Below are 27,574 nucleotides of genomic sequence, written 5' to 3'. Positions count from 1 at the left end.
TTCTTCTACAACCTGTCCTGATAACAGCCCAACCCCACAGGAACCTCGATCTTTTTTTTTTTTAACCACAAAAACAAATAAACCCCCTTCAACCACATAGTATCATGCAGTGGTGTCCTTCATTACTAATCCGCCCTTTCTGTAGTCCTGACTCCAAGGGAAGAATGCCACCTACCGAATCATCCGCACCAGTCAGTTGGTCCTGCAAAGTGCAGCAACACTCAACTCGACCCGGGTCGGCTCCAAATCCCCTCCCTCTGATTATTCTTTGGCCTTAAAAAAATTTGCCACTATTTGGGCTGTCAGGAAGTTATGCTCTCGGCGCAGATATCTGATAAACACTTCCACATATTGTAGCCTTCTCAATGGCTAAGCCAAATTTCAGAGTGCTCTCTCTCGCCTGCATGTTCCTTAACTGCGCTTTCACGTTCGGAATGCCAGTGTCTCTGCAGCCGCAGACAGCGGAAACCGCTGGTGCAAATTGTGCAGGGTCTGCTGACCTGCGGCTGCAGAAGCCAACGAGGGCTACCCGAACAGGCTAACGTTCGGGATTGCTCCAGAGGTTAAGCGACAGTGGGGGCTGCTCAGTGTGCGCGAACGCGGCACCCTGCGACGCGCAGCTCCATCCCGAGGCTTTGCGGGTGGAGTAGGGGTGGGGGTGGGGTGCGGGTGGGGGCGACCCCTCTGCAGTCCGCCGAAAGCGAGGCGGGAGTCACCGCAACTCCTCCGTTCGGGCTGAGGTCGCCGCGACTGCGCCGCCGCACGCGCCGCCGCGTCGCGGTCCCCCGCGGGCGCAGCGCTGACAGGAATGGGGGTCGGGTGCGCGTGGGCCGGGCGGCGGGAGAGGCGCGTGTCCGTGCCCTAGAGGTCCCCGTTCGTGACACGGGCCGGTGAGCTCCTGCGGGCTGGCAAGGTCAGTCGGTCGCCTGTACCCCTGGCAGAGCCGTGTCTGCAGAGAAAGACGCCCGGCCCCGCGCGCCGCAGTCCGAGGCAGCCGCTGGGAGCGCCGCGGCCCGGGGACGGCGGCCGGGGGCGGGTCCCCGCGCGGGGCGCCCGGCGCGGAGGGGGCGGGCCCGAGGCGGGGCGGGCCGCGGCGCGGACTGCCGGTCGCCGCCGCAATCGCCTGCAGCCCGCGGTGGTGAGCGCAGCGGCGGTGCATGGCCCCGACGGGAGGCGCGCCGCCCGCACCCGGAGCCCGGCTCCCAGCCTGAGCGCCGCAGCCGCCTCGGGCCCGCGCGTCCTCGCTCTGGCCGCCGTCCCGAGGACATGACCGCGTAGCCTCCTCCTGGGCTGGGCTCTGCGGGAAAGTCTTCTTCATGGAAGCGATGTCCCCCCAGCAGGAGACTCTAGGGGGGCAGCCGGGGCGCTCCTCTTCTCTGACAGGAGTGTCTCGGATCGCGGGAGGCCCCGGCACCAAGAAGGTGAGGACGTTGAGCGGCGCCCCCCGCCCGCCGCCGCCGCCGCCGCCGCCGCCCCACTCCCCGCGCGCGCCCTCCGCGCCGCCACCGCCGCGCGCGAGCCGACCGCCTCGGGGTTTTAACGCTCGAGGCTCGCGGCCCGCTGCGTGTGTCCCGGGACGTTCCCGCCTTCCCCGCCCTCACGGCGCCGCCGTCTCCCAAGTCACCCCGAGACCCCCGGGCCCTCAGCGTCTAGAGTCGTAATCGCTCCCGGAGCGGCCCCGCAGCCTCCCTCCCCGCGTCCGTCCGCCGCGGGGTTGGCGGCCCGGCTGCTCTTTCAGTCGGGGCGCGCGGGCCGGCTTTGGGGCACCGCCTGTCCCCCGTCCACCGCCCCCCCCGACACCCCCCGCCGCTCACCGCCAGCAGACGGGTCAGCTTCGAGTCGTCAGGGCCCGCGCTGAGGAAGGTAGGAGGGCGGGCTGCGGCGCTCAGCCCCTCACCTGGACGCTGAGGCGCGGCCGCTGCGCGGGTTTTTGTGGGTGTTTTTGGAGGGGGGGGGGTCGGTTCCTGCGCCCCGCGCGGAGCTTCCGCCACGACTCCGGGTCCGTGGAGTGGTTGGTGGTCAGACCCGCAGGTATGGTTGGGATGCTAACGGTCTGCAAAGCGGGGACACGGTGGTTTGGGTCGGCCTGGAACCGGACTGGGTGGGGCCGGAGGGCTGCGGGGAGGGTCGTGGGGGCCGGGCACAGGGGCCTTCGTCCTGCGGGTTCCCCGGGCCGCGGCGGGGCCGGAGTGGGGCCCGGGCGTGGGCGTGGAGCGGTGCGGGGGTGCCCCGCCAGAGCCGGGAGGGGACGCGGGCGACAACTTGTAGCGTTCCGCTCCCGTGCACCCGGCCGCTATGCTGCGTGCCGGTACCGACCCGGCCGGGCGTCTTGGAAAGGTCCCCGGAGCAAGTGCACGTGGCCTCGAGCCCCCGGCCTCTGCTGCAAGGCTCTCCGGGGACTGGATTTGGGGGTGTCTGGCAGCAGCCCTCGCCCTCCTCTCCTCCCCCCTCCCAGGACCTCCTGGTATTTGGCCTTTTATTGCCCTGTGTCTCGGTGGTGCCCTCCCAGCTTCTGTGGAAACACATGGGGATTAGAGGAGATCGCCGAACTCTTCCCAGAGAAATGCCTGGAGGCACTGCATTTATATTAGAGCCTGGAGGGGCTGCTCAGGCCTTCCTTTGGTGCGGATCTCACAGCCTTTCCTGAGTCTGCCCAGCAGGGTCCTGGGTTGGCTGAAGGTCAGTTGAGGAGAGCAGAGGTGGTGCCCCGGAGTATCGAAGGGAATGGGAGCTGCCAAGGACGTTGACCGTGTCGCGGAGCCACCTAGGAGTGCCCATGAACTTGGTGATTTATGTATGGGCTGTAGGGCTGGCCAGCCTTTGATGTATTGAGGCTATGGTTTGTCCTTGTCGCTCTTCCCCTTGCGAGATGAGACACAGGGATAGCGTGTGTGTGTGTGTGTGTGTGTGTGTGTGTGTGTGAGAGAGAGAGAGAGAGAGAGAGAGAGAGAGAGAGAGGGAATTTACCAGGCTAGCGCCACATTCAGGAAGGTAAATGAATGTTCAAAGTAATTGATTTTAAAGCCTTTTTTTTTTATTCTTGCAAACTTAAGGAATTGGGAAAATTCGAAGATTTATATTCCTGGACAGTTGTCTTCCTTTTTTTACTAAGGGAAATTAAGCATACTGGCAAAGGGCTTTGGAGTAGCTTGATCATTTATCAAGTAGTACTTGTTGAAGAAATGAAAGGTTGCCTCCAGTCTTAAGCCATTGTCCTTAAGATGCTGTCCTTCATTATACATCATAATGGGTTGTCACATTACCAGCAGTTTTTTTTTTCTTTTCTTTTTCTTTATTAACTTAAAGGAAATAGATTTTGCTAACCTGGTCATTCTACAGCTTTTTACTCCCTTTGGGGCAGAAATGAGGTTGAAGAACTGTTTTATTTTGCATTTAATATTTTTTTTCCAGAAAAGTGCATCTCTGCATATTTTAAATAGTAACAGGCATGCCTTGATTTCAGACCTCCATGTTAGCAATAGAAAGGAATAATAATAATAAACATTTCCAAAATGTAGCTCATAGAATCATTGCCATTTATACTGTTGTGGACTCCAGTCTTCATGTAACCCAAATATCCAACAGATTGATCTTTTTTATGTTTCATCTTGCCTTTTTGGTGTTTGGTAGTTTTAGTGAGTCACAAGACTTCTAAAAAAGTCTACCCTGCGGTTGTAGTGTTAATTTCCAAGGCTTGGATCAATGTTGTTTAAATTGACAGTTACAATCAACATTATAAAACATTAACTAGAAAAAGAAATGGTAGCAGGTTAGTAATGATAAGTACAGTTTTGTAGTACTTCTTTTTCTCTATTTCATACATGTATATGTATTTTGGGTAGTAATGTAAAATGTGTTTTTTTCTAATTGGCCAAAATTTTTAAAGACAAGTTTATTGGCCAAATCACTGTGGGGAATCAGTTCACCTGGCTTTTCTTTCTAGTTCTATTGCTCTCTTAATGATCTTGAGGAAATCACTTGTTTCGTTGTCCTCATTTGTGAAATGGGAATCAAAAGGGTAATGGTGCAGAAACTGCTTTGAAAAGCATATAGATGGAAATTGTATCCATTATTCTATGAAAATAAGGTGATCTTGAATAAGAGAACAAACAAAACAATAGCATCTTGCAAGCTAGTCATCCTGAGAGACTTTTAATCCAGTGTACTGCCATTGCCTAAAATATGGCTCACATTCCCAGAAATTAACTGTCAAGAAGGCAGTTTCATACAATGTGGTGAAATTTGGAGTGTGTTGACCTAGGTTCAAGTCTCTACTGTGTTGGTACTATCTTTCTGACCTAGGAAAATTACTTAAACTTAACCATCAGTTTCTTATTTATAAAATGAAAATAACAATAGTTAGTACCTATCTTCTCAAGATTGTTGGGAATATTAAATGTCAAATTGAGTGAATATTGTCATATAATAAGCATTCAGTATTAGCCCTAATTGAAGTTTCTCCCAGATTTGTAGTATACTGTGTGACACTTGTTTAAGCCAAAATCTCGGATTCATTTTTGACTCCTCTCATTTCCTTACTCTACAGCAACCTTCAGAAAGGCCAGTCAACTATTACTTCAAAGCGTTATCTTTAATTTCTCCACCCCACATCTACTGCTGCCACTGTCGTCCAAGCCAAACCACCACCATCTCTCCCTTCTACCTTTGCAGAAACTCCCTAACCTTATCTAACATCTTTCTTGTTCTTCCCTGGCCCCATTTCCACTTAGCAGCGCCAGGACTTTAAAAACATAAATTGTATTGCTCACTTGTTTAAAGTTCGTAGTGGCTTTCCATCATATTTAGAATGAAATTCAGACTCCTTTTCTTAGCTTTCTCTATTTCTCCCACCTTATCTACCTTTTCTATCTTGTGTATTCTCCAGCCACGTGGATCTTCTTTTTGACACATCAGACCTTCATATTCATTCCTCTTCATTACCTCTGCTTCTGCCACAGGTCTTTGCAATATTGACTTCCTCATGTTGTTCACGTGTTAGGTCCTAGAAGCCTGTTCTGACTGCCTAAGTGGAAGTTCCCTCTCAGTCATTCTGTGTACCTTCTGTTGTTGTTGTTCTGCTTTTTTTTGTTTGTTTTTTTAGTGTTTATTTTTGAGAGGGGGAGGGGCAGAGAGAGAGAGGGAGACAGAATCTGAAGCAGGCCCTGGGCTCTGCACAGAGCCTGACGTGAAGCGTGAACTCATGGACCACGAAATCATGACCTGAGCTTAAGTCAGAAGCTTAACTGACTGAGCCACCCAGGCACCCCTCTACCTTCTGTTTTATTGTCATCTTAGCATTCATCCTTACCTATTTGCTTACTTACTTCTTGTTATGTTACCTGATCCCTTCACCAGATTGTGAAAACCATGAGAATAAGGCTCTTACTTGTGTCGTTCAAGGCTGCCTCTCCATTGCTTAGGACAGTGCTACATATTAGGTACTCAATAAACATTAGTTGGTTTATGTACGACAATGAACAGGACAGATATGGCCCCTGTGTTCAGAGTTTTTTATGTAGACCAGAGTCAGCAAACCTTTTCTTAAGGGGCCAGATAGTAAATAATATAGGTTTGTAGACCGTAAGATATCTGTTACAGCCATCCAACGTTGCTGTTATAGCAGATAAAGCTGTCATAGACAGTATGTAGTTGAGTGGGCATAACTGTGTTCCAGTAAAGCTCTACTTAGAAAAACAAGTGGTTGGGTCCCTGGTGTATAGTTTGCTGACCCCTGGCTTAGATCATTGCTGTTGATTTTTTCATTGACCCCTGGCTTAGATCATTGCTGTTCAATTTTCTGTGCTGATGAAACTGCTCTTGATCTACGATGTCCAGTTTGATAGCCACCAGCTACATGTGACTGTTGAGCACTTGAAATGTGGCTAGTACAACTGAAGAACTAAAAAAATTTTAATGGCTTCACTGAGCTATAATTGACATACAATAAACTGTACGCATTTAAAGCATATAAATCCATAACCTTTGACATATGTGTATACTTGTGAAACCACCACCGCAGTCAAGATAATGAACATATTTATCATCCCCTAACATCTGTGCCCCTTTCTAATTCCTTAGTTTCCTCCCCATTTCTAGCAACCATTGGTCTGTTTTCTGTCAATACAGATTAATTTTCATTTTCAGTAATTGTATATAAATGAAATCATACTATGTATTTTTTTTGGTGTGGCTTCTTTAATCAATATAATTATTTGAAGATTCATCCATGTTTTTGCACATGTAAGTAGTTCACTTCATTGCTGAGTAGTATTCCATCATGTGAAGAAACCAGTTCGTTTATCCCTTTACCTGTTTAATAGATATTTGGGTTGTTTCCACATTTTGACTATTACAAATAAAGTTGCTATGAACATTCATGTACAAGTCTTTGTATGGACCTACGCTTTCATTTCCTTTGGGTAAACACTTAGAGGTTGAATGGCTGCATCATATTTTAGGTGTATGTTTAACTTTTTAAGAAACTGTCAGATTGTTTTCCAAAGTGGTTTTACATTCCCACCAACAGTGTATAAGAGTCTAATTTCTCCACATGTTTACCTACACTTAATTATCTTTTTGATTTTAGTCATCTTAGAAGGTATAATGTAGTATTTCACTATGGTTCTGGTTTTCATTTCCCTAATGACCCATGTTGAGCATCTTTTTATGTGCTTGCTTGTCATCCATGTGTTCTTGTTAGTGAAGGGTCTATTCAAATATTTTGCCTAATTTTAGTTGGATTTTCAGTTTTCATGTTATTGAGTTTTGAGAGTTATTTGTGTATTCTGGACTCAAGTTCTTTATCAGATATGTGATTTATAAATGCTTTTTTCCTGTCCTGTGGCTGGTCATTTTATTCTTTTAACAGTGTCTTTCAAGGAACTGAGTTCTCAATTTTGATGAAATCCAAATTTGTCATTTTCTTTAATTTTACTTAATTATGATTTATTTGAATTTAAATTCAAGTTGCCACATGAGTCTAGTGGATAATATACTGGAAAGCACAGGTTGAGAGGAAGAGACAGAAACAACAATAATAACAAATAAATGGTGATGACTGTTATTTAAAACAACAAATGCGATGCCAATTTAGACAAACATGGATGTGCAGCTAGGCCACTCTAGAATTAAGGTTTCAGGGAAAGCCTCTTTTAAGTGAGGCTTTACTCTTTTATGAGTGGAAACGAGATGCTGTAAAAAGATTTCAAAAAGTGGGAGCAATTATTTAAAGATCCTGAAGCAGGAAAGAGTCTGATGCGTTTCAGGAGCCAGTCTGTAGATGCTGTATAAGAAGCTACTCTCTTTATTTTAATAGCCACATTTATTATTTTAACCTGAAGCAGAGTTTCTTACCTGGTTTATCCACCTTTATTCACTAGTCAGATAATTTGATTACTTCTAGAAAGCAAGGATTTTCTGTCACTTAGGCTCTTCAGAAGATACACAATAGAATTGTATAGTAATTTCTAAAAATATGGTTCTAAAAGATAATAGAAACATATATATGTGTGTGTGTGTGTGTGTGTATATATATGTATATATATATATATATATAATGCTTCTGGATAATGAATTCTCGATAAAACTGTATAAATCTTCTGGGTAATGTATCTTTGAAGATATCTACATTTGGGATAGAGCAGTTTTTATGAAATGAAATGGAAGCACATATTAGAATAATTTTGGTTAGGGATCACTTGTGTCATACTCAAGCACCCTCTTGGGTTTCATGTGTTAATTGAAAACTTCTTAAATAAGACGGGTGTTGGGGTACAGAAGACAGACTTACAGGCGCAGAAAGTCAGTCAAAGCAATAGGATTTTAAAATAGCTCCAACATTTTAAAATGTGGCAGCTGTTGTTGTACACTTCATTCTGTCTTTTCTTTCTGCATTCTCTGGGTCCAGATCTGTTTATAGCAGCTCATGGTAGAACACCCACGAGAGCCAACTTTGGCCATGTGTATGTGTCTTATGCTGGGGTTTGAATGAAACATCTTGGTGAGTAAGCTTTAGTTTTACTCTGTAATACTGAGAAAATATTGTATTTGTGGTTAAACCAGGATCCTACTGAATCCTTTTCCGGTGTTATTCACAAAGTGAATTTCATAAAATCAGGTACATGAAGTGGTTTTGGCTGAGAGGAGTCTGGAAGTATCAAGATCTGAATTAGATTAATGAAAAATGGCCTCTGTTATCACTGGTGTGAACTCTGAACTTGTGAATGTACTTTGTTTCTTTGTCTGTAAAATGGTGGTGATAATCCATGTCTTGTATATCTCAAGGTTGTTTCTTATGGGTTAAAAGAAGAAAGTATTTTCTGCACTTTTGAGAAAACTGACGAAGCCAATTAGTATCTTTTAGCAGGTGGAAGGACGGGTAAAGCAATAAAAAGAGTTTTATTTCATTGAATTTAATACAAGAATATTTACATGCAAATGAGTGAATGCTATCTTATTGGGCTCAGGCTGCCATAACAAAATGCCATAAATTGGGTAGTTTAAACATCAAACATTGATTTCTTACAGTTCTGGAGGCTCCGAATTCCCATGAACTCAGTGTCGGCCAATTCAGTTCCTGGTGAGAGTTTACTTTTGGCTTGTGATTGGCCATCTTCTTTCTGTGTCTTCATGGGAAGGGTTGGGGGAATCAGGGAAAGGAAGAGAGAGGAGGATGAACTAGTTACTTCTGGTCTCTTCTTATAAGGGCACTAATTTCATCACAGCGGCCTCACTTTCATGACCTCCTTTAAACCTAATCACCTCCCAAAAACCCCACCTCCTAATACCATCACAATGGGAATTAGGGCTTCAACATCTGAATTTGAGGGGGACACGGACATTCAGTCCGTAACACTGTCTTTCAAAGGGGTCACCCTTGAAGGTCATAAATGTCAAATAAGATGGAAACTTGAGCAGAAAGATAAGAATTTAATGTTATAATGTATGGGATAGTAAAAATTTTAAAACCTCTTTATGTGAATGCCTAACTATATATAATACACATCAATGATATGAGGTAAGAATTATTAACCTATTTCTGCAGAAGAAGGAGCTGAGCTCTGCCAAGGCTACATGTAGTAAGCAGCAAAGCTGAAATTGGAACCAGATCTTCCAACTCTATTTCTCTTCCTAACTAGATTATAGGTGCTGTTGTTGTTATTTATAACATTAGATGTAGGAGAGAGTAGATCTGAATTCTATGTAACCAGCTGAGAAAAGCACATTTGAGAGGTTTTTATCCTGAGAGGTAATTTCATTCTTTGGGGAGCAGAGTCTGTCTCCAGTGCTGCCCTTAGGTAAACGTTAGGTAAATGCATTAGTCAGGGTTCTCCAGAGAAACAGACCAATAAAAGTCCCATGATCTGCCATCTGTAAGCAAAATACCCAGAAAAGTGTAGTTTAATTCACCACTGTCTTTTCCTGAGTCAAGAGGAGGTGAGATGTCCCAGCTTAACAGTGAGGCAGTAAAAAAGGGGCACATTTCTCCTTCCTCCACTCTTTGTTCCATGAAGGCCCTCCAGAGATTGAATGGTGCCCACTCAGTGTGGGGAAGGCAGTGTGCTTTATTGAATCCAATGAGATAAATGGTGATCTCATCCAGAAATAGTTCACAGACATACCTAGAAATGTTTAATCTGGGAATCTGTGGACAGTCAAGTTGACTGATAAAGTAAATCATCACAATAAATATGAACCAATAGTGACAATCAGTGCTACAGTCATTGGTCTGATTACGTTGGAAATGTGTAATTTTTATGCCTTGGTAGCTGTCATTTTCAGAAGTTTTATTTAAGGCACTTGTTGTACTTCCGGAGTTCCTCAGCCAGGCCTATTTGCCACGGTGATCTATCAGTCTTGCTTGCTGTTGGAAAGCTTGGCATATTCCCCAAACTTCTAGAACTGCAGTTCCAAGTTATGTGTGGGTGCAATGAATTCTGTGCCTCAGATGATTCCACTATGGACAGTAACATGTTTGGGAAACCCAGTTGAAACTCTCTCAATTCAGAAAACATTTTATATCCTGAATCTTTTTTTAAATGTTTATTTAACTTTGAGAGAGAGGGAGCACATGTTAGTAGGGAAGGGGCATAGTGAGAGGAGAGAGAGAGCATGTGTATGGGTAAGGGAGAGAGAGAATCCCAACCAGGCTCCACGCTATCAGCACAGAGCCCGATGCCGGGCGCCATCCCACAGACTGTGGGATCATGATCAAATCCAATGAGTCAAAATCAAGAGTGAGACTCTGAACCTACTGACTCACCCAGGAGCCCCTTATGTCCTGAATCTTGAGTATAGGAAGACATTACATATGCTTCCTGGTTATTCCATTTCATACGCTTCCTATAACTATGCTTCTATAGTTATTTTTATTTAAAATGTGAGCACAATATTGCAATTTAACATGGCAAAAGAAAAATTATTTTTTTTCTGAATCTAACATTCGTATGTTAGGACAGAATAAATTATGTTTTTATGGAATAAAACTTAGGACGATCTTATTTTTACACATTGATATAAAAAGTAATTACCAATTTAGGGGCGCCTGGGTGGCTCCGTCGGTTGAGCGGCCGACTTCGGCTCAGGTCATGATCTCGTGGTCCGTGAGTTCAAGCCCTGCTTTGGGCTCTGTGCTGACAGCTGAGAGCCTGGAGCCTGTTTCAGATTCTGTGTCTCCCTCTCTCTCTGACCCTCCCCCGTTCATGCTCTGTCTCTCTCTGTCTCAAAAATAAATAAACGTTAAAAAAAATTATAAAAAAAAAAGAAAAAGAAAAAAAGTAATTACCAATTTAAAGTAAAATAGCCAATCTGGAGAGTTGCAACTTAATGGACTTGAGTATTCACAAGTCACAGATACCTAAATAGTGCAGTTGTTGCTTTCAGTAGTGAAGTGAAGATTGTTGTGAAGCAGTTTCTCACTGTCCGTTTTGTCCCGGGTCTGGTTTGGTGGAATGTGTGTGGACAGAAGGTGGAACATGTTCCGTGGACCAGGAGAGGTGAGACGGCTGATGGCGCCTGCAGAAAATGGGACTTGAGTAACCGAGGTGTCTGAATTCCTTCATAGTTCTTATCTTGCCTCCAGGACTTGGTGGCTGTGCTTCGCAAAGTAAAGATATCTTCTGCCTTAAAGGACCACGTAACAACATAACAAAAATATGTGATTATACAGCTTTCCTTCCTGGGAGTTATCTGTAGCTGAAAATGTACTAGATTTCAATTTAAATTGCCACTAACGTGTTATAAACTACAGTGTCACAAAAATAAGTGGGTATATAGCATCAGGGTTATGTATGTGCATGTATACACACACTCGTGTACATAGTGCTTTGAAGAAATGTATGTACATCACATTACTGTGATCTGTTGGAGTTTCATGACTCATGCCTCTCATGTCTCCAGAGCATTTAGCAAAAACCTCTGCTACAGGGTGAATGTTTGTGCCCTTTCTCCAAATTCATGTTGAAGGCTAACCCCCAGGATTAGATGCCGGGGCCTTTGGGAGATGATTAGGTTAGATGAGGTCACAAGGGCAGAACCCTCATGATGGGATTAGTGCCCGACTAAGAGACCAGAGAGCTTGCTCTCTCTGTGTGTTTCTCTGTCTCCCCATATGAGGTGACAGCTAGAAGACAGCCTTCTACAAATGAGAGAGAGAGGGTCTTCACCAAGAACTGAATCTGCTGGTACCTTGACCTTGGACTTCCCAGCCTCCAAAACTATGAGAAATCGGTCTGTTGTTCAGACCACCAGGTCTATGTTATTTTGTTATAGTATCCTGAACATCCTGCCTCTAAGATAAACTTTTGTTGAGAGGAACGTCTGCTCTCCCGTTCTTCCTGTTGGTATCTCAAGTGTTCTAGATCACAGGGACTCTGCAGATGCCGGTGTGTGCAGAAAGCCTGCGGGGTGAATGCTCAGTTTGGTAGTAGCAACTGCAGCGGTTTTTCTGAAGCAACCTTGGATGGGGGTGGGGTTCAGCCTTTGTTTACTTATGAAGACTTGGCTACAGTGTGGGAGGCTGGAAAGGGAGCAGAGGAAGCTGCCCCCTGTCAGCCACCAATAATGGGGCTTGCAGGCAACACGGCCCAGTTTATTTTATAATTTTGTTTCAGTCTGATTTTCCTTATCTAGGACAAGTTTAGATTAGAAACATCCGACCAGCAGCAGAAATAGGCCTGTCAGCGCTGTATGTCAGCGCTGTGCTGGGCAGCCTTGACCTAATTTTGACGGACAGCTGTCACATGGCACAACTGAAAGGTAACACCTATTTCTGGATGTTTGGTCACTTGTGTAGGCACTCTGAAAATGGAACATATGTGTGCCCACATCAGCTCACATTTCAGAGATCTGGAAAACCCAGCTGCTCTATGGCCTTTTGCCTTCCTTGTTTACCTGGGTCCTAATTTACACCTAGGAGAGTGTCTGTATTTTCTCTTCCACCCCTGCATTCGTCTTCTTGAACCTCAGCTTTGGCAATAGTCATTACCTGGTTATTCTCTGTCTGAATCTAGATAGACCTGGGCCTGTCTTCTATTCTCATTTTATACATTCTTGGTTTTTTTGTTTTGTTTTGTTTTTTACTATGATGGTTTTTGGACTTGATTACTATACTCTTTCCCTGTGCATGAGAAAAGTCAGAGGAGGCTGTAATGGTAGAGCCAACCATTAGAGCTGTGTGAGATACACTCAGCCCCTTAGCCTCTGGGCAGGCAGATGGGTACCAGGGCAGCCGTAGAACCTCTTTGTTTACCATAGTGTGCCATGGATGTGTAAATAATATCACATTGTATGGGCCATGATGTGTATGATGTATGGAAAAGATGCAGTGAAGCCCTGCCTTGTAAGGGGTTATGAGGGAGAGGGCATTGGTGTTTGACCCTGTCTACTCCAGGATGCTCCCGAAAGGGAATGCGTCGGACCAGAGGTTGAAACTGGTGACTTTGCCACAAAAGAATGTCCAGCCAACTTCAGGGCCCTCACTGATACTCCAGAAGCCCTAAGGGTCCGGTGGAGGCAGAGGAACAAAGAATAATGTGTAAAGGGAGTCCTACCATCCTCATATTTATGTATGTAGAGTACGTATGCACTCTAAAGCACTCCTCTATATGTTACACTGTCACATCTCAGTGCTTTCCAATCAGAGGTCTCGCACATATAATCTTATTCTGTTCTTTGTGGTAGGTGGGACAGTTATGTCATCTTACAGAGAGGACTCAGAGGTTAAGTGCTAGAAACAGGGTGCAGAATTTAGGTCCAGTGCCTCCTAACTCAGAGCCCATTCTTCTACATTACATAGATTCTCATGTTTATTGTTTTATTTCAAAGTGGTTGTCTCCTAGAAAGAAGAAATGTAGCCAAAAGTAAAAACATTACTTAATCTCTGAAAAGAGCTTCTATTCTTGTACAACAGTCTACCGTGATGACATTTGTTTTAATCAAATGCTCACATTGATTCTGGATAGGATGATTATGAGTGAATAGAAGGTCATTCACATCACAGACCAAACTGCCAGTAGTGAGAAGCTTCAGCTCACCCAGCGGTCAAAACATGGTTGTAATACTAGGACCTAGAAGCAAGGCAGAAGGTTAAAATTAATGTTCTTGTTTCCTTGCAGAGCCAGTGTCTTTGAGGTATGTCTCCACAAATTAAAAGCTGTGTGTTGGGAAGACCAGAAAGAAACTGTTTATTGCTTGCAAAATTGTACAGACCATTCACAAAAGGATTAGCTTTGTCAAATTCGAGTAAGCTAATTTGTAAACTTGATTTTGTTTTTCTAGCCTTGAAACTTAAATTCTTTAAAAGCTTTCCTCAAAGCCTTTGTTTTGATGCTATGGTCATTTTAAATGTTTGAAAGCGACTTCACATTTGACTTAAATTCAGTGGAAATGCTTGGATTTTTTTTTGTTATAAAAGTGACTGTCACAGAGGAAAGTATGAAAACTTGCAGTTTATCTGACTTAAATCTTTCATCCTGCTCCTTTCTTTTGAAAGGCATTCTTTTCCTATAATCTCTGTGAGAACTAAGGATGACCAGATTCGGAGTGATTTAGAGGTCCAAAACTCATACGGTATCTCTTGGTTGATATGAAGTTAAACTTCAAGTGAGGGACTACATGCAGGTTTTTATGTAAACAGTGTTTTCTGAGTTGTTGAAAATAAAAGAACAGAACTTTTTTTCTTCAGTTACCTGTTTACAATTTCATTTTCCTGCATAGACATGCTTGTATTACCACCTTGAACTCTCATACAGGCAGTGTTAAGTTGCTGACTTCAGATACTGCTACTGAAATTTTACTGCATGAAAATAGTGAGTAGGGCTAGGGCGCCCTGGAGAGGAGGGGAGAGGAGGGGGAGGGAGGGCCGGTGGCAAACCCCAGTAGACAGGTGGGCATACTCCTCAGATCTCTGAGGAATTCAAATGGAGAGCCACTCAAACAGTTGGTACAAAAACATGTTGAACAAAATGCAAACAATTTTCATTTTCTTATATGCTACTACAGATGATTCTTACACAAATAAAGAAAATTATGGCTCTTGGTTGTGAACCAGTTTGCTAGGATGGAACCCAGTGTTTTAGTAGTTTGGTATTTAGCTCTTTTTTTTTTCTTTTTCATAGTTTTATTGAGCTATAATTCACATACCACACAGTTCACTCATTTAAAGTATATGATTCAGTGGCTTTTAGTCTATTGCAAGAATTGTGTATCCATTGTTACAGTCAGTTTCAGGACATTTTCATTACCCCAAAAAGGAACACCACACCCCTTCATCATCACATCCCAGTCACCTTACATCCCCAAACTCTGGGCAACCACTAATCTACTTTAAGTATGTAGATTTGTTTATTCTGGATTTTTCATATAAATGGGGTCATATGATACGTGGTCCTTTGGGACCTGACTTTTAATTAGCATAATGTTTTTAAGATTCATTCATGTTGTTACATATGTCAGTACATCTTTTATTGCCAAGTAATATTCCATTATATGGATATACCACATCGCGTTTATTCATTCATCAGTTGATGGACACTGGGGTTATTTCCACTTTTTAACCATTATAAATGATGCTGCTGTGAAGATTCATGTGCACGTTTTGTGTGGATTTGTTTTCATTTTCTTGAGTATGTACCTGGAGGAATAGCAGGATCATATGGTAACTCTGTGTTTAACCATTTGCAGAACCTCTGAACTATTTTCCAAAGTGACGGCACCATTTTACATTCCCACCAGCATTTTATGAGAGTTCAATTTATCCACATCTTCAGTAGCACTTCTTATGTCTTTTTTATTACAGCCATCCTAATGAGTATAAAATGATAGTTCATAGTTTTGATTTGCTTTTTCCTGATGGCTTATGATGTTGAGCATCTTCTCATATACTTATAGGCCATTTGTGTATCTTCTTTGGAGAACTGCCCATTCATACTGTTTGCCCATTGTAAAATTGGAGTATTTATCTTTATTGAATTGTGGCAATTCAGTAACAATTCTTTATATACAAATCCTTTGTCAAATTTTCTTCCATTCTGTGGGTTTTCTTTTCACTTCCTTAACAATGTCCTTTGAAGCACAGAAGTTTTTAATCTTGACAGTGTCCAAGTTATCTGTTCTTTTTCTTTTGTTGTTTGTGCTTTCGGTGTCATATCTAAGAAACCACTGCCCAATCCATAGTCACAAATATTTCTGCCCATGTGTCTTTCTAAAATTTTTTTACAATTTCAGCTCAAAAATACAATCTTTGATCCATTTTGAGTTAATTTTTATGTATGGTATGAGGTAAGATCCAACTTAATTCTTTTGCATGTGCATAGCCAGGTGTCTTTGTACCTTTTGTTGGCAGGTAATTAACTTTAATCAGCAGATGTTTACCATGTGGCTCAAAGAGGTACGTCAACAACACTATGTCAAAAGATGTAGTTTGTGTTGTATAAGGATGGCTCATAACTATACAGCTCACAGCAAATGCTTACATTTGCTTAATGATAGCATGCCAGCAGAGCCCCTTAAAGGTTTATTTGTTTTTCTGCGAGTGTGTATTTAGGGATAGCGATATAGGTATGGAGAATAGTAGGTTTTAAAATTCATATAAAGCTTTCATTTATTGAGTGCATACTTTGTGCCAGGCTTTGTAATAGGCTTGGGGAATGCAGAGATAGACCTACCACAGAGCAGAATTTCAGTAAATAATTGTTGAAGGACAGGAAAAAGTTGGGAAGAGGTTATAATCCCTACCCTCTAGAAAGTGGCAGAAAGATAAATAGTGTAACACGAGATGCCATAACTGAGGTGCAGTATGTGAAGCAAGATAGGAACACAGAGAATTGAACACATAGTGAATCCAACTGAGATGGAAAGCAACTTGTAGATTAGCTGCTAATGTTGTGCATTATTGAAATACCAAAAAAATGAATTGCAGGCATTTGGTTCTTATTTTCAATTATGGTCTCTATTTCACTTTTGGCAGAATGGATTTTTCCCTTTTTTACTAAATATAACTGCAGAGGAGACAGCTTAGGAAACCAAAGATCTAATTACTTTCTTGTGTTCATGTTATATTTCCCTAATTGCTGTTAGTAAAAAGAGGCATTTTTAAAATTTAATTGCATTTCTTCCCTTTTACAATTTCTCACAAGGTCCTCTTTATCTTTCCCAATTAGAGGTGGAGGGGTAAATAAATGCTACTTCATGTTTGTTTGTTTTTTAGCTCATACAAAATTCTTGTTTAGTTTTTTGGGCTCTTGAATACTAGGTAAATGGTACACTATCAATAAAATCATTCCCAAAAGATTAATGCAGTTTATTTTTTAACCTAATATGTATTTTATATTTTAAAAAGATTACCTTTTTATTTTTATTTGTTTATTTTTAAATGTTTATTTGTTTTTGAGACAGAGAAAGAGCATGAATGGAGGAGGGTCAGAGAGAGGGAGACAGAATCTGAAGCAGGCTCCAGGCTCCGAGCTGTCAGCACAAAGCCCGATGCGGGGCCCGAACTCACAGGCTGTGAGATCATGACCTGAGCCAAAGTCGGATGCTTAACCGACTGAGCCACCCAGGCGCCCCAAAAGATTACCTTTTTACAATACTCACTTTCAGAATGACATCCAGTATTTATGAGGTCATCTAGATAGGAACATCAAACACGTGGGCATTCTGAAAAATCATGCTGTAAATTGTGATTTTTAAGCTAACAACAAAAAGCACTGTCTTAAACTACCCTGTTTTCTGTGAGGCAAAGAATCATAGTTTTTCCTGTCATTGAACAACTGAAATTTGTTGATGTTGGGCAAGTATAGCTTCAACCTGTCCTGACAAGTTTGCACTGTAATCTATTTGTAAAGGAATCAGTAGTCTCATTCTATTTCCATGCATTGTCTTTCACGCAGTTGTTATAAACAAAAAGAAAATCCAGGTCTTTATTGCCTGAGAACAGAGTCTCTGATAGATAAGTGAATTTGTTTCGAAGTCACCATTGGCCCTTTGTTTTGCTACACTTTTGAGCCAAAGAAAGAGATCTGTGTATGTTTAACTAATTGATACCTAAATCTATCTATTAAGCTCATATTGGCCATTCTTAAGATTTTTAATTACTTACAAGAGGAATGAATCCTGTGAATCTTAAATTGGCAAATGTGATGTTTATTTCCATGCATATCTAAGGTAAATCGTTGGTGGACACTTAACATGAGAATATCAAAAATAGAAGGGACCTAAGAACCTATGTAGTCCAGATTTTCTGATTTTCTGGATTGGGAAATGAAATGCCCAGAGGAGTGACTGAATTGCCTTGGATGTTGGATTTCTCAATAGCGGTAGAGTGAGTCTCACTACAAACAATTGGATCTCAAAAATAATACTTTTCCCGTGGTTTGATCACACTCTGTGCATGTGAATCCAATAGATGAGGTGGACACACTCTGCATTGGACTCCTCATACATCTGACAATTTTATGACTAAGAAAACACAGTATAATTAGTGTGTGTATGAATGGTCCTCTACATTAAGCCTCCATGAAAAACTCCTATTTTAAAAGCACAGAAGAAAATTTGTCACCCTTCTTTGACTATTCGTTCTCATGTTTAGCAGCCATCACTCTCAGGAAGATTTCCTTATCGCAGAAGGTTTTAAATTTGGGGTCTGTGAATCCCCAAGGAATCCATTTTATGTGGGTTGCTGAACCCCTTGAAAAATTGTGTGCAGAACTTAATTCACAGCTTTTGTAAATTCCTCAAAGAACCACTACCCAAGACCAACCTGGATTTCTTTTTGCTTTATCTTCCTTGGGTGATGCTTTCTATCCTCTGTATTATGACTGCATTAATTTGGAGATTATTACTGTTTACAAATGAAGAATTTCAGGTCATTTTAGCCTTTCTCACAGATTCTTCTTCCCCCCACATTTTAAATCATATTTATGGCTATCTTTTGAATCCTTTCCAAATTCTCTGTAAACCTGAAAGGCAAGGAGCTCAGAATGAGAAATCGTTTATTAATGAAGATTTTGTTAGGAGCTTGGATCTGGGGACAGTGGTGTCAGAGGGTTAGGGGCCTCAGAAGTAAGTCTGCTGAGATAAATACAGGAATGTGGTTCCCACTAAGGTAGACTAGGCAGACCCTAAGGTCAAAACGGAGGATAAGGAGCCCAGGTAAAACTTAAAGGATTGGGCACATTTCAAAGTTTGAAGCATGGTAAATAGATACTGAATAAAGGGAGTCAGGAAGATTGGGAGTATAAATCTAGCCCAGACCTAAAGGTGAAACAGAATCCTGTGGAAAATCTGCATGTGAACAGATTGCTACCTTTCTTAGTAAAATCAACTAGTCTTTTACTATTGAGACTCTTCACATCAGGACAGGCCACTGGACCTTGTGGCACAAATACTTGTCTCCCAGATTTTCCTTCTTCCTGCCACCTCTGCGGTCACACTGGCCTCGGAATGGTGGATTCAGGAGAGTTAGGTTCCCAAGAGATATGAGTATGGAAACAGTGGGATGGGGCTTACAGCTTAAGATAGAAAGTAGGTTATCAGAATCACAGACTTTTCTGGGAACCTAATGAAAATCGTGGGCTTTCTCTCCAGAAGGAAGGCACTATATACATACTGTGTAAAAAAGAAAATTAAACAGTTTAACCCTCCCTGAAACCCATTCATGGTTAGTAACTTCTGATTGAGAAGAATGGTATTCTATATTTCTTGCCCATTTGTTTCCTGTCCTTTACCTTTATTCATGGTTTATTATTTCAGTTGCTATCTGAGCCATATTAAGGAGGATTCAGCATAGAGTTTCCACATGTGAACCAAAAGATTAATGGGGGGGGATCGACAACACTGAGGCATGACACTGGTGACAACAGTAACTGGGGAGAGATCCTGGGACATGGTGAATTTGGGGGATAAGAATTGTATCCCCTTCTCACTGGATTATTCTTCCTGTGTTCCTAGGCTAGGATCTAGGTTTTATTTTACTAGCTAAGAAGTAGTTCCTTTATGAATAATGTAATGAGGTACTGCCACTGAGCCAGTTACGTTTTCTATGGTTCCTGTTGGAGCATACCCAGTTCCCAGGATGGCTGGCCTGGGTCCTCCAGCAGTCGGTGAGCCCTCTGGCCAGGACGGGGTGGGGAACAGAAGAGTGTCCACAGCCTGTGCCTTGCTTATGGCTCGTTATGACTCTGTTGGTGATTTTACTCATCCGTATCTGGCAGCATGCCCTCTGACTCTATCTAGACTTGTTAAATATAAAAGACTGAATTTAGAGAGTACTTATCTGAATAATCCAAGTTGAGTAAATCCCCATTTACCATGAATTTTAGGTCCTTGAAACAGAGTACTTGAATTATCCAGTTAATCCTATGTTTATATACCACTTAGAAAAGAAAAAAGTGTTCTTTTGGTTTTTTTTTAAGTTCCAGCAAAAAAAAAAATCTGTGTGGAAGAAGGGAGTCCCAGATGTGTAAATATTTAAATTTAAAGGTCTATGAGATGTGTAAGAATCTAGTCTCTTTTGCTTTAATTTTTTTTTTTTCCTCCCTTTACTTGACCTTTTCAAATCCTGATTCCCCTTGAAGCCCAGTTTGGGGCCCACCCTGCCTGTGAAATAGAGATAGTGGAGCCTACCTACTCAGATGACATTTAGGGGTATAAATGAGATAATCCAGTCCTGCCTTTAGCACAGGGCCAGGTACATAATAAGTAATATTGTTAGCTGCAATTGATGATAATGGTTATGATCAAATACTCTGATCAACATTTAACCTCCTTATTCTCTATTCATAAAAAATATTTACTGCCTGTTTCACTTCTTGACACGTACTATTCTAGTTTAGATGTGATTATCTCTGTAATGAGACTGCAAACTCTTGGAGAGGCAAGGATCGGCAATACAAAATTTGCTGAATTGGTTTGAAAGTTGGCATTTACTTGCTTTAGAAGTCACGCGGTCTTGGGGCGCCTGGGTGGCGCAGTCGGTTAAGCGTCCGACTTCAGCCAGGTCACGATCTCGCGCTCCGTGAGTTCGAGCCCCGCGTCGGGCTCTGGGCTGATGGCTCAGAGCCTGGAGCCTGTTTCCCATTCTGTGTCTCCCTCTCTCTCTGGCCCTCCCCCGTTCATGCTCTGTCTCTCTCTCTGTCCCAAAAATAAATAAACGTTGAAAAAAAAAAATTTAAAAAAAAATAAAAATAAAAAAAAAGAAGTCACGCGGTCTTCATTTTGATTTTTTTTTTTCTCAACAGAAAATGAAAACACTAGCAGAAAGGAGGAGGAGTGCGCCATCTCTTATCCTGGATAAAGCCCTACAAAAAAGGCCCAGTACCAAGTAAGTAAATAGCTTTGTAGTACACATTTGGCAAGTGCTACGTTTTTCTTTTTTTTTTTTCAACGTATGGGGTTTTTTGTTTTTTATCAGCACCAGAATTCTCTGTTTAATAATAGAAAATATGACTTCTGTTCTGATATTATTTAAGAAGGGCTGTATTTTATGTGAATCATAAAGCCTTTTAGAGCTGGTCTGTGATCAGATGCAAGAATCTCACAGCACATAGTACACAAATGTGCAGGCCTCCGCGTATTGGTAAAGTTTATTTATAGAAACAAGTAGCGATCAGAATACTAAAAGATGAGTTATTTTAATCACCATATATCTTTGGTAACACACGAACTTTAGCTTATTTTTTATAATAAGGTGATGCTTGTGCATGGGCATAAGGTAAATTTTTACCAATTTTAGATATGAAGAAAGATAACCCAAGTTGAGATTATAAAAAACGGAATGCTGATTTCTTGTGTGCATTATTAAATTAATTAGTGAATTAATCAACAGAATTTGAAGTGGAAAAACAGGCTAATTAGCTGTTGCAAGGGCCATTTCACCTACTGAGGCTAAATACCGTTTCAATAGACATTTTAAGAAAGTCTTTAATAAGGTGTAGAAATTGAATGAATATTGCATCATTAACTTATTCATTAATCTTTAAATGGCATTTTAACCAGGAGTTTTTATGTTCAAAGGAATCCTGTGATGATTTCCTCTAATCTGTGAATCCTTTTACATAAAGTGAAGTCCTTATCCCCTTTACTTAAAGTGAGGGTATATCTGGTATTTCTGTGAATGATGTGCTAATTTAACATAAAATCTCTATGGAGGCATGAATTTTTTTCAGTGCCAAAAAGAAATTATATAACCAAATCCCAATTAGTGAAAATTTCAAAATACTTCAATCTCTCTCTTAGGACTCTTCATGTTCTCAGACTCAGGCAGCTCCTCAGCCTGCCACCAGAAGACACACGCTTTAGTCGTTGGGTTGATCAGGAAATGAAAGTAACTTTTAATAGATGCCTAATCAAAACTTAAGTAGGAAGATGTTCTTCTTCCAAATAAATAATATATTTCAGTGCCATTTGTAAATGACTTTTGGATTATTTTCATTAATGTATCTCTGCATTAGTATGGAAAAAAGAGAATGGTAATATTTTCAGTTTGACCCTGATTACCTAGAAAACTTAGGAGAAAGTATTTTTTTAGGGGAAGTAGAGAGAAGAGACAGAATTATTAGTACAACTGTGTATATGGATATACTCTACATGTAAAAATAGCCTTATTATCTACTTTTAAAAATACAGATAGAAAAAAGTTTTAGGTATAATTTCTTACTGGAAGCTTCTGGGATAGATGTATCCCAGGCTTTTCAATTACAAGTAGCCCTTATATCAGAGAATCTTTAGCCCAAGATCAGGGGTCAATAGTGGCCCACTTATCCCCTAGGCCAGTGTGAGAACCTATAATATTTATGCCATGTAGATATTTCAAGTTCATGTATACCAGTGATTCTCAGTGGGGTGGCACTAACTTCTAGGGGGCATTTTGGAATTTTGTGGAGCATTTGAGTTTGTCTCAGTGATTTAGTGGACCATGGCCAGAGATGGGAGACATCCTGTAATGCACAGGGCATCCTAATATAAAAGAATTGTGTGGTTCCTACATAGCCTTGAATATCACATGTATGGCATTTTTGTGAAGGGGACTAGAAAACTTTATATGATTGTCCATGCCTGTAACCTAACTCTACTTTATATACAAAATATTTTTACATATTTTTATCTGTTTCAATAAACACTAAATTTTCCAGAAATGCCACGATTTTGCATATCAAAGATAGTTGTACTTTATATTGTTTGGAACCATTTCAGAAAATCACGTGACTTTACTTCATTTTCCTATATTTGTTGTATGTCATAGTTTCTTATCATCCAGCTTCTCTTAAATTTAAATATATTAAATGTAAGTAGTGTAAGCATATGACTACTTCATTGTATTTTAGTATAGTCATGCCAGGACATACGCATATTGAAATACATAATTTATTATTAATTACTTTTATTTCATTTTCTTTTATGTTGCTGTTAGGGTATTTTGATGATATTTTTTGAAATTCTGTTAAACATCTGTGAATTTCTTTTCAGGATAGAAAAGGAGGAACTAAAATGAATATGTGTAGACTTTAATATAACAAAGGGGAATTGGGTCTAATAGGGTTGAGAACTGACAGAGATGAAGTGCCAGGCTAGAGAAAATGGTAACACTTACCCACTTTATGGGACTGTGTTTAGTTAGAGAACCAATATGATAGTACACAGCCATGCCTTTCCCCATTCCTGTCTTCCCATCACCTCTGCAATAACTGGTGCTTACATTAGAGCCAGTTCCCAAATTTATGCCTGAGATAGCGAAATATGATGGGTTTGTGTTAAAATAGCCACAGGAAAAAAGTTTATTGGAGTTGAAGCTGTACGTGTTTTAGTCTTCAGTTTGTCTCCTATGAGTTTCTCTAGGACAGTAAAGTGAGTGCACAGAGCCGAGGAGGAGGGCCTTCTCCCATCTTATAGAAATAATGCTTCTCCTCTGTGCAGTGTTGGGCGGTTAATGTGTATGAAAAGAAAGCTGTTGGGTGTTGAAAGTGTACAGAGTATTTGTAGGTAATGAAATCTCCAGATTGGAAAGAATCATAAAGGTCATCTGGTCTGGTGGTTTCCAGAGCTTTCTAAGTTAATGTTCTGCAGAGGTACCCAAGCAGCTGCATAATTGTCAGAAACTCTTCATGGCTGATTCTGATACACTCTCGAAGGAAAACCACTATGGCAAGCTACAAAAAAAAAAATCCTTTTTCCCCCCCAAAAGAATGCTTTTAAAAAATGAATATTGAAACTGAATTTTAAGAAAGTACAGAATTGCAATACGTACTTCTTATAAAACAAACAATGTGGACATTATAAAACAACAAAGTCCCTACAGGCTCCTCAGGAGTAACCACTATTAATCACTTGTTTGTCCCTCTAAACCCTTGTCTATGCAAATGTGATTAGAATGTTTATTTGCTTCCTTACTGTTTAAATTCCCACTTTAACATAATTATATAAGTTCTTTTCATTTTCAAGTCTTCAGGGTTTTTTTGTGGTTAGAGACCAAATCCTGTTATACCAACCATTTGAGAAAGCCTTTGAATTTTGTCCACCTATATATAATGTATGTTCTTGAAAAGTTACATGAATCAGACTATTAACGAACTTGCTATTTTAAAGAAATCCTATAGTGAATTGTTTTATAAAGTGAATCATTTCTTTTTCCAAAGTTGTTAAAAATAACTCATTTTCATAATTCAAGAATTTTGCTTTTCTATCAGACCCAGAAAACATGAAAAACTTCTAAAGTCCAAGCTGATAGCACACCTGTTTCAAGTAGAACTTTGTACAACAGAATTCTAGTACCTAAAAAGAATCTTTACTATTTCTTTACATGTAATATCATGGGAGTTAACTTGTTAAAGAATAGAGTACTTTAGCATTTCATATTTCTTGGATGAAATACAATCATCATAACATTGCATATTTCTTGAATTATACCCTTACTTGATTTTGGCTTCGTGATAGAACCTTGATGTTTCTTCTTGTGACTTCCTGATAAGGTGTTGCTTAGTAATTAATGATGATAAAGTTTTTATCCAAAGTTTAGCAAACATCTACAGGGGATTTAAAAGAATCCCTTCACTTAACAGCTGTTGCACCTCAATTTTTATTGAATTTAATGAACAAGAGCTAGGTTTAAAAGAGAGGGAAGACTTAGGTTGGTTGGTGAGTTAACTGTATTTATGTGTTAAACAATTTTATATCCAGAGTTCGTGGATCAGCACATACAGTACAGAAGGAGAGGTGGTTTATAGATTGTAACTTTTCTTTTTTGTATGTGGATACCATTCAGGTCAGCTGGAGGTGATTTCTCTAAGTAATTATTTTATTATGTGGCATAGCAGATGACAGACCTCTTTTACACTGAGGTTAGTGGTTTGCCAGCATGGCTGCATTTACCTATTCTTATTCTCAAACATCACATTGTTCAGTTCTGTGTTTAAGGACAACCTCACCTCATGCAGTAGACGTCCTTGGTAGGACACTAGGCACCTAATTTGAGGGCTTAGTTTCATTAAATGTAAAATGACAGTGTCGAACTTATTATCCAATAAAACCCTTCTAATTCTATAGCTACATAATTATGATTTGTGAAATTCAGTAAATCAACAGATCTCCTTATGCATGCTCTGAACTCTGATCAGTCTGAACTATAGCCAGTTTTCCTAAACTCACTCTACTCTACCGCTGGCTCAGGTGTCACCTCCTTCTGGCACTCCTCTAACCCATCATAAATAATGTTCATGCTTCCGGATCTCCTTGTGTTTCTTGTAATCCTAAGCACTCATGCCACTGCATTGGCATCACCATTTATGTCATGTTCCCTTTAATGTCCATGCCTTTGATTGATAAAATAATGCCTTGTACATACCTGGTGTTCATTTATTATTGTTGGATGATTGGTGAAAGAACAAGTGATTCCCATTTCCAAACCAAAATAGGAATTTAGTAAGTAAGCATAGTAGTTTCTGACTTTGCTGCCCTCCTTTCAGTATCCAATACCTAAGAGACCTTCCTTGTTTATTGGCATGATTTGTGAAATTCTGGCTAAGGAGAAAGGTAGGTTCCTTTTGACAAAATGATTCTGAGTTATTGTTAGGAGGTTATATCGTGCAGCAGAATACCTCAAGAACTCATGTATGTGGTCTGGAAATACCACATGAATAGCTTGTGGTATTTCTTCATCCTTTACTTGGGTACACTCAAGTCCTCCAGACTTTCCCTCCAGAAATTCACTCGTTTGGATAGGTACCCAACCCACCTTGTAGAAGTTACACAAAAATATACCCACCCACTTTTGTTTTAAGTTACAATCTATTAGCACTTTTAAGTTCATATTCACCTGTCTCCTCACCTCCAAATTAATTTATGTGTGGTTCGCAGGACTTTGTGCTCTGTACTTTATATGTTACCTTTAAGCGTCCGCTCAGTACTGCTGAGAGGAGAGGCCACGCCAGGCAAGCGCGGTGGGTGGTGAGGCAGGAAGTGCTTGGGCTTTGGCTCTCCACCCTGAGTTTCTGTGTGACCTTGGAATAATCACCTAATCTCTGAGACTCCATGTTTTCCTCTGTAAAATCTGAATCTCATGCTTGGAATATGGAATGTGAAAATTCTCAGAAGATTGACTTAGTTATTATTAGTTGCCTCTTTCCTTCCCTCAGACACTTTTCATTTTTCAAGCTTTAAACCTCCTGACTCATCCAGAAAACTCAAGTTTGTTAATGAAAAGCATCAACTTTATCTTCAAAGCATTGTATAACCAGGAGCAAATCATTGAGCCTGGCTTATTGTATAGTGGAAATTGAGTCAAAGACTTGCCCTAAGTCACACAGTTTATTATAGCTTTAGAGACGGGGGAACCGGTCCCCCTGGTCTTCATGGTATATTCTTTGCATTACGTAAACAAAAGTGTCTAAAAGCATGGATTCTGGAGCCAAATTGGCAGTTTTAAATCCCGATACTGGTCCTGACTAGCTGTGTGATCTTGGTAAGTTTATAAATCAGAGATAATAACAAAATCTATCTCATAAGGTTGTAAGGAAGACTAAATAGGTCTTTGCGTGTAAATTTCTTTGTTTTTAATTTTTTAATATTTATTTTATTTTTGAGAGAGACAGACAGAGAGACAGAATCTGAAACAGGCCCCAGACTCTGAGCTGTCAGCACAGAGTCCGACGTGGGTTTCAAACCCACAAACCGTGAGATCGTGACCTGGGCCAAAGCCGGATACTTAACTGACCGAGCCACCCAGGCGCCCCACATGTAAATTTCTTAATGTAATTGCTAACACATAGTCAGTGCTATATGTATGAAGGCTATTATTATTGTTACTAGTAGTAGTAGCAATAGTAACAACAGAAATAGAAGTACATAATCCTCATAGAAAGACTCTTTGAGGAGCATAACAGATTAGAAATAAAAAGGATGAAAGATGCCATATAAAAGCCAGCTAGACTCTAATACTAAATTCATTTTAGCAAGACAGTTATATTTCTAGGTCTGGCCTGAAGCATGGTTAGCTCAGAACATTTTGGATTTATTCTTGTTAGACCCTGACAACTCTTGATATCTCTGTAGGCAGAAGTTTGAAGTACACCTAGAATGATTCTGGAAAATAAGGCCCTGAAACATGGAAGATTTACCTGGTTTGCTCAGTTCCTCAAGGCAAAGAGTCTCCAGGAGATCCATATGTGCCAAAGCTATGAGTCAAGGGAAGGCACAGGTAGAATTGGCTAGTTTGGAATAAGGATGCTAGGGTGACAGAGCCATATAAAAGGGCATTGGAGAACTAGGAAAGCAGCTGTTTGCTAACTGGCTTCTGCTTCCTTTTGGTCAATTCACCCTGTCGTGCATAACTACACACACACACACACACACACACACACACACACACACACGCCAACGTTGCCTTACTTAGGCTATCCCCATTGTGTTCTACAAATTTCTCATCATCCCATTTCCTTGTTTCTCTGTTATGTTAGCATTATAATTTTAACACTAGTCTAAAGTAGATGATAACTTATCATACCTTCACATGCAAGGAGTATATTTATATTCTGGAGTAGTTTTCTGAGGACTGTGATCAAATCTACTCTCACAATATGAAAACCAC

The 27,574-nt window shown here is 40.9% G+C and overlaps 1 protein-coding gene across 1 annotated transcript in view; it reads left to right on the top strand.

Annotated features, from left to right (window-relative positions):
* Positions 1 to 1,316: 1,316 nt before the first annotated feature.
* ARHGAP20 (Rho GTPase activating protein 20) overlaps positions 1,317 to 27,574 on the top strand; it is a 125,452-nt gene continuing 99,194 nt past the window's right edge. The window contains exons 1-2 of the mRNA XM_047072269.1: positions 1,317 to 1,421; positions 20,736 to 20,818. Coding sequence (XP_046928225.1) covers positions 1,317 to 1,421; positions 20,736 to 20,818 — 188 coding nt within the window. The remainder of the gene's footprint in view (positions 1,422 to 20,735; positions 20,819 to 27,574) is intronic.

Source organism: Lynx rufus, unplaced genomic scaffold, assembly GCF_022079265.1.
Source record: "Lynx rufus isolate CCGP_SWC_20201006 ecotype Redwood Valley unplaced genomic scaffold, mLynRuf1.p SCAF_9, whole genome shotgun sequence".
NCBI lineage: Eukaryota > Metazoa > Chordata > Mammalia > Carnivora > Felidae > Lynx > Lynx rufus.
Note: the sequence above shows the minus strand (reverse complement) of the source record. Positions and strands in the feature narration are given on the sequence as shown.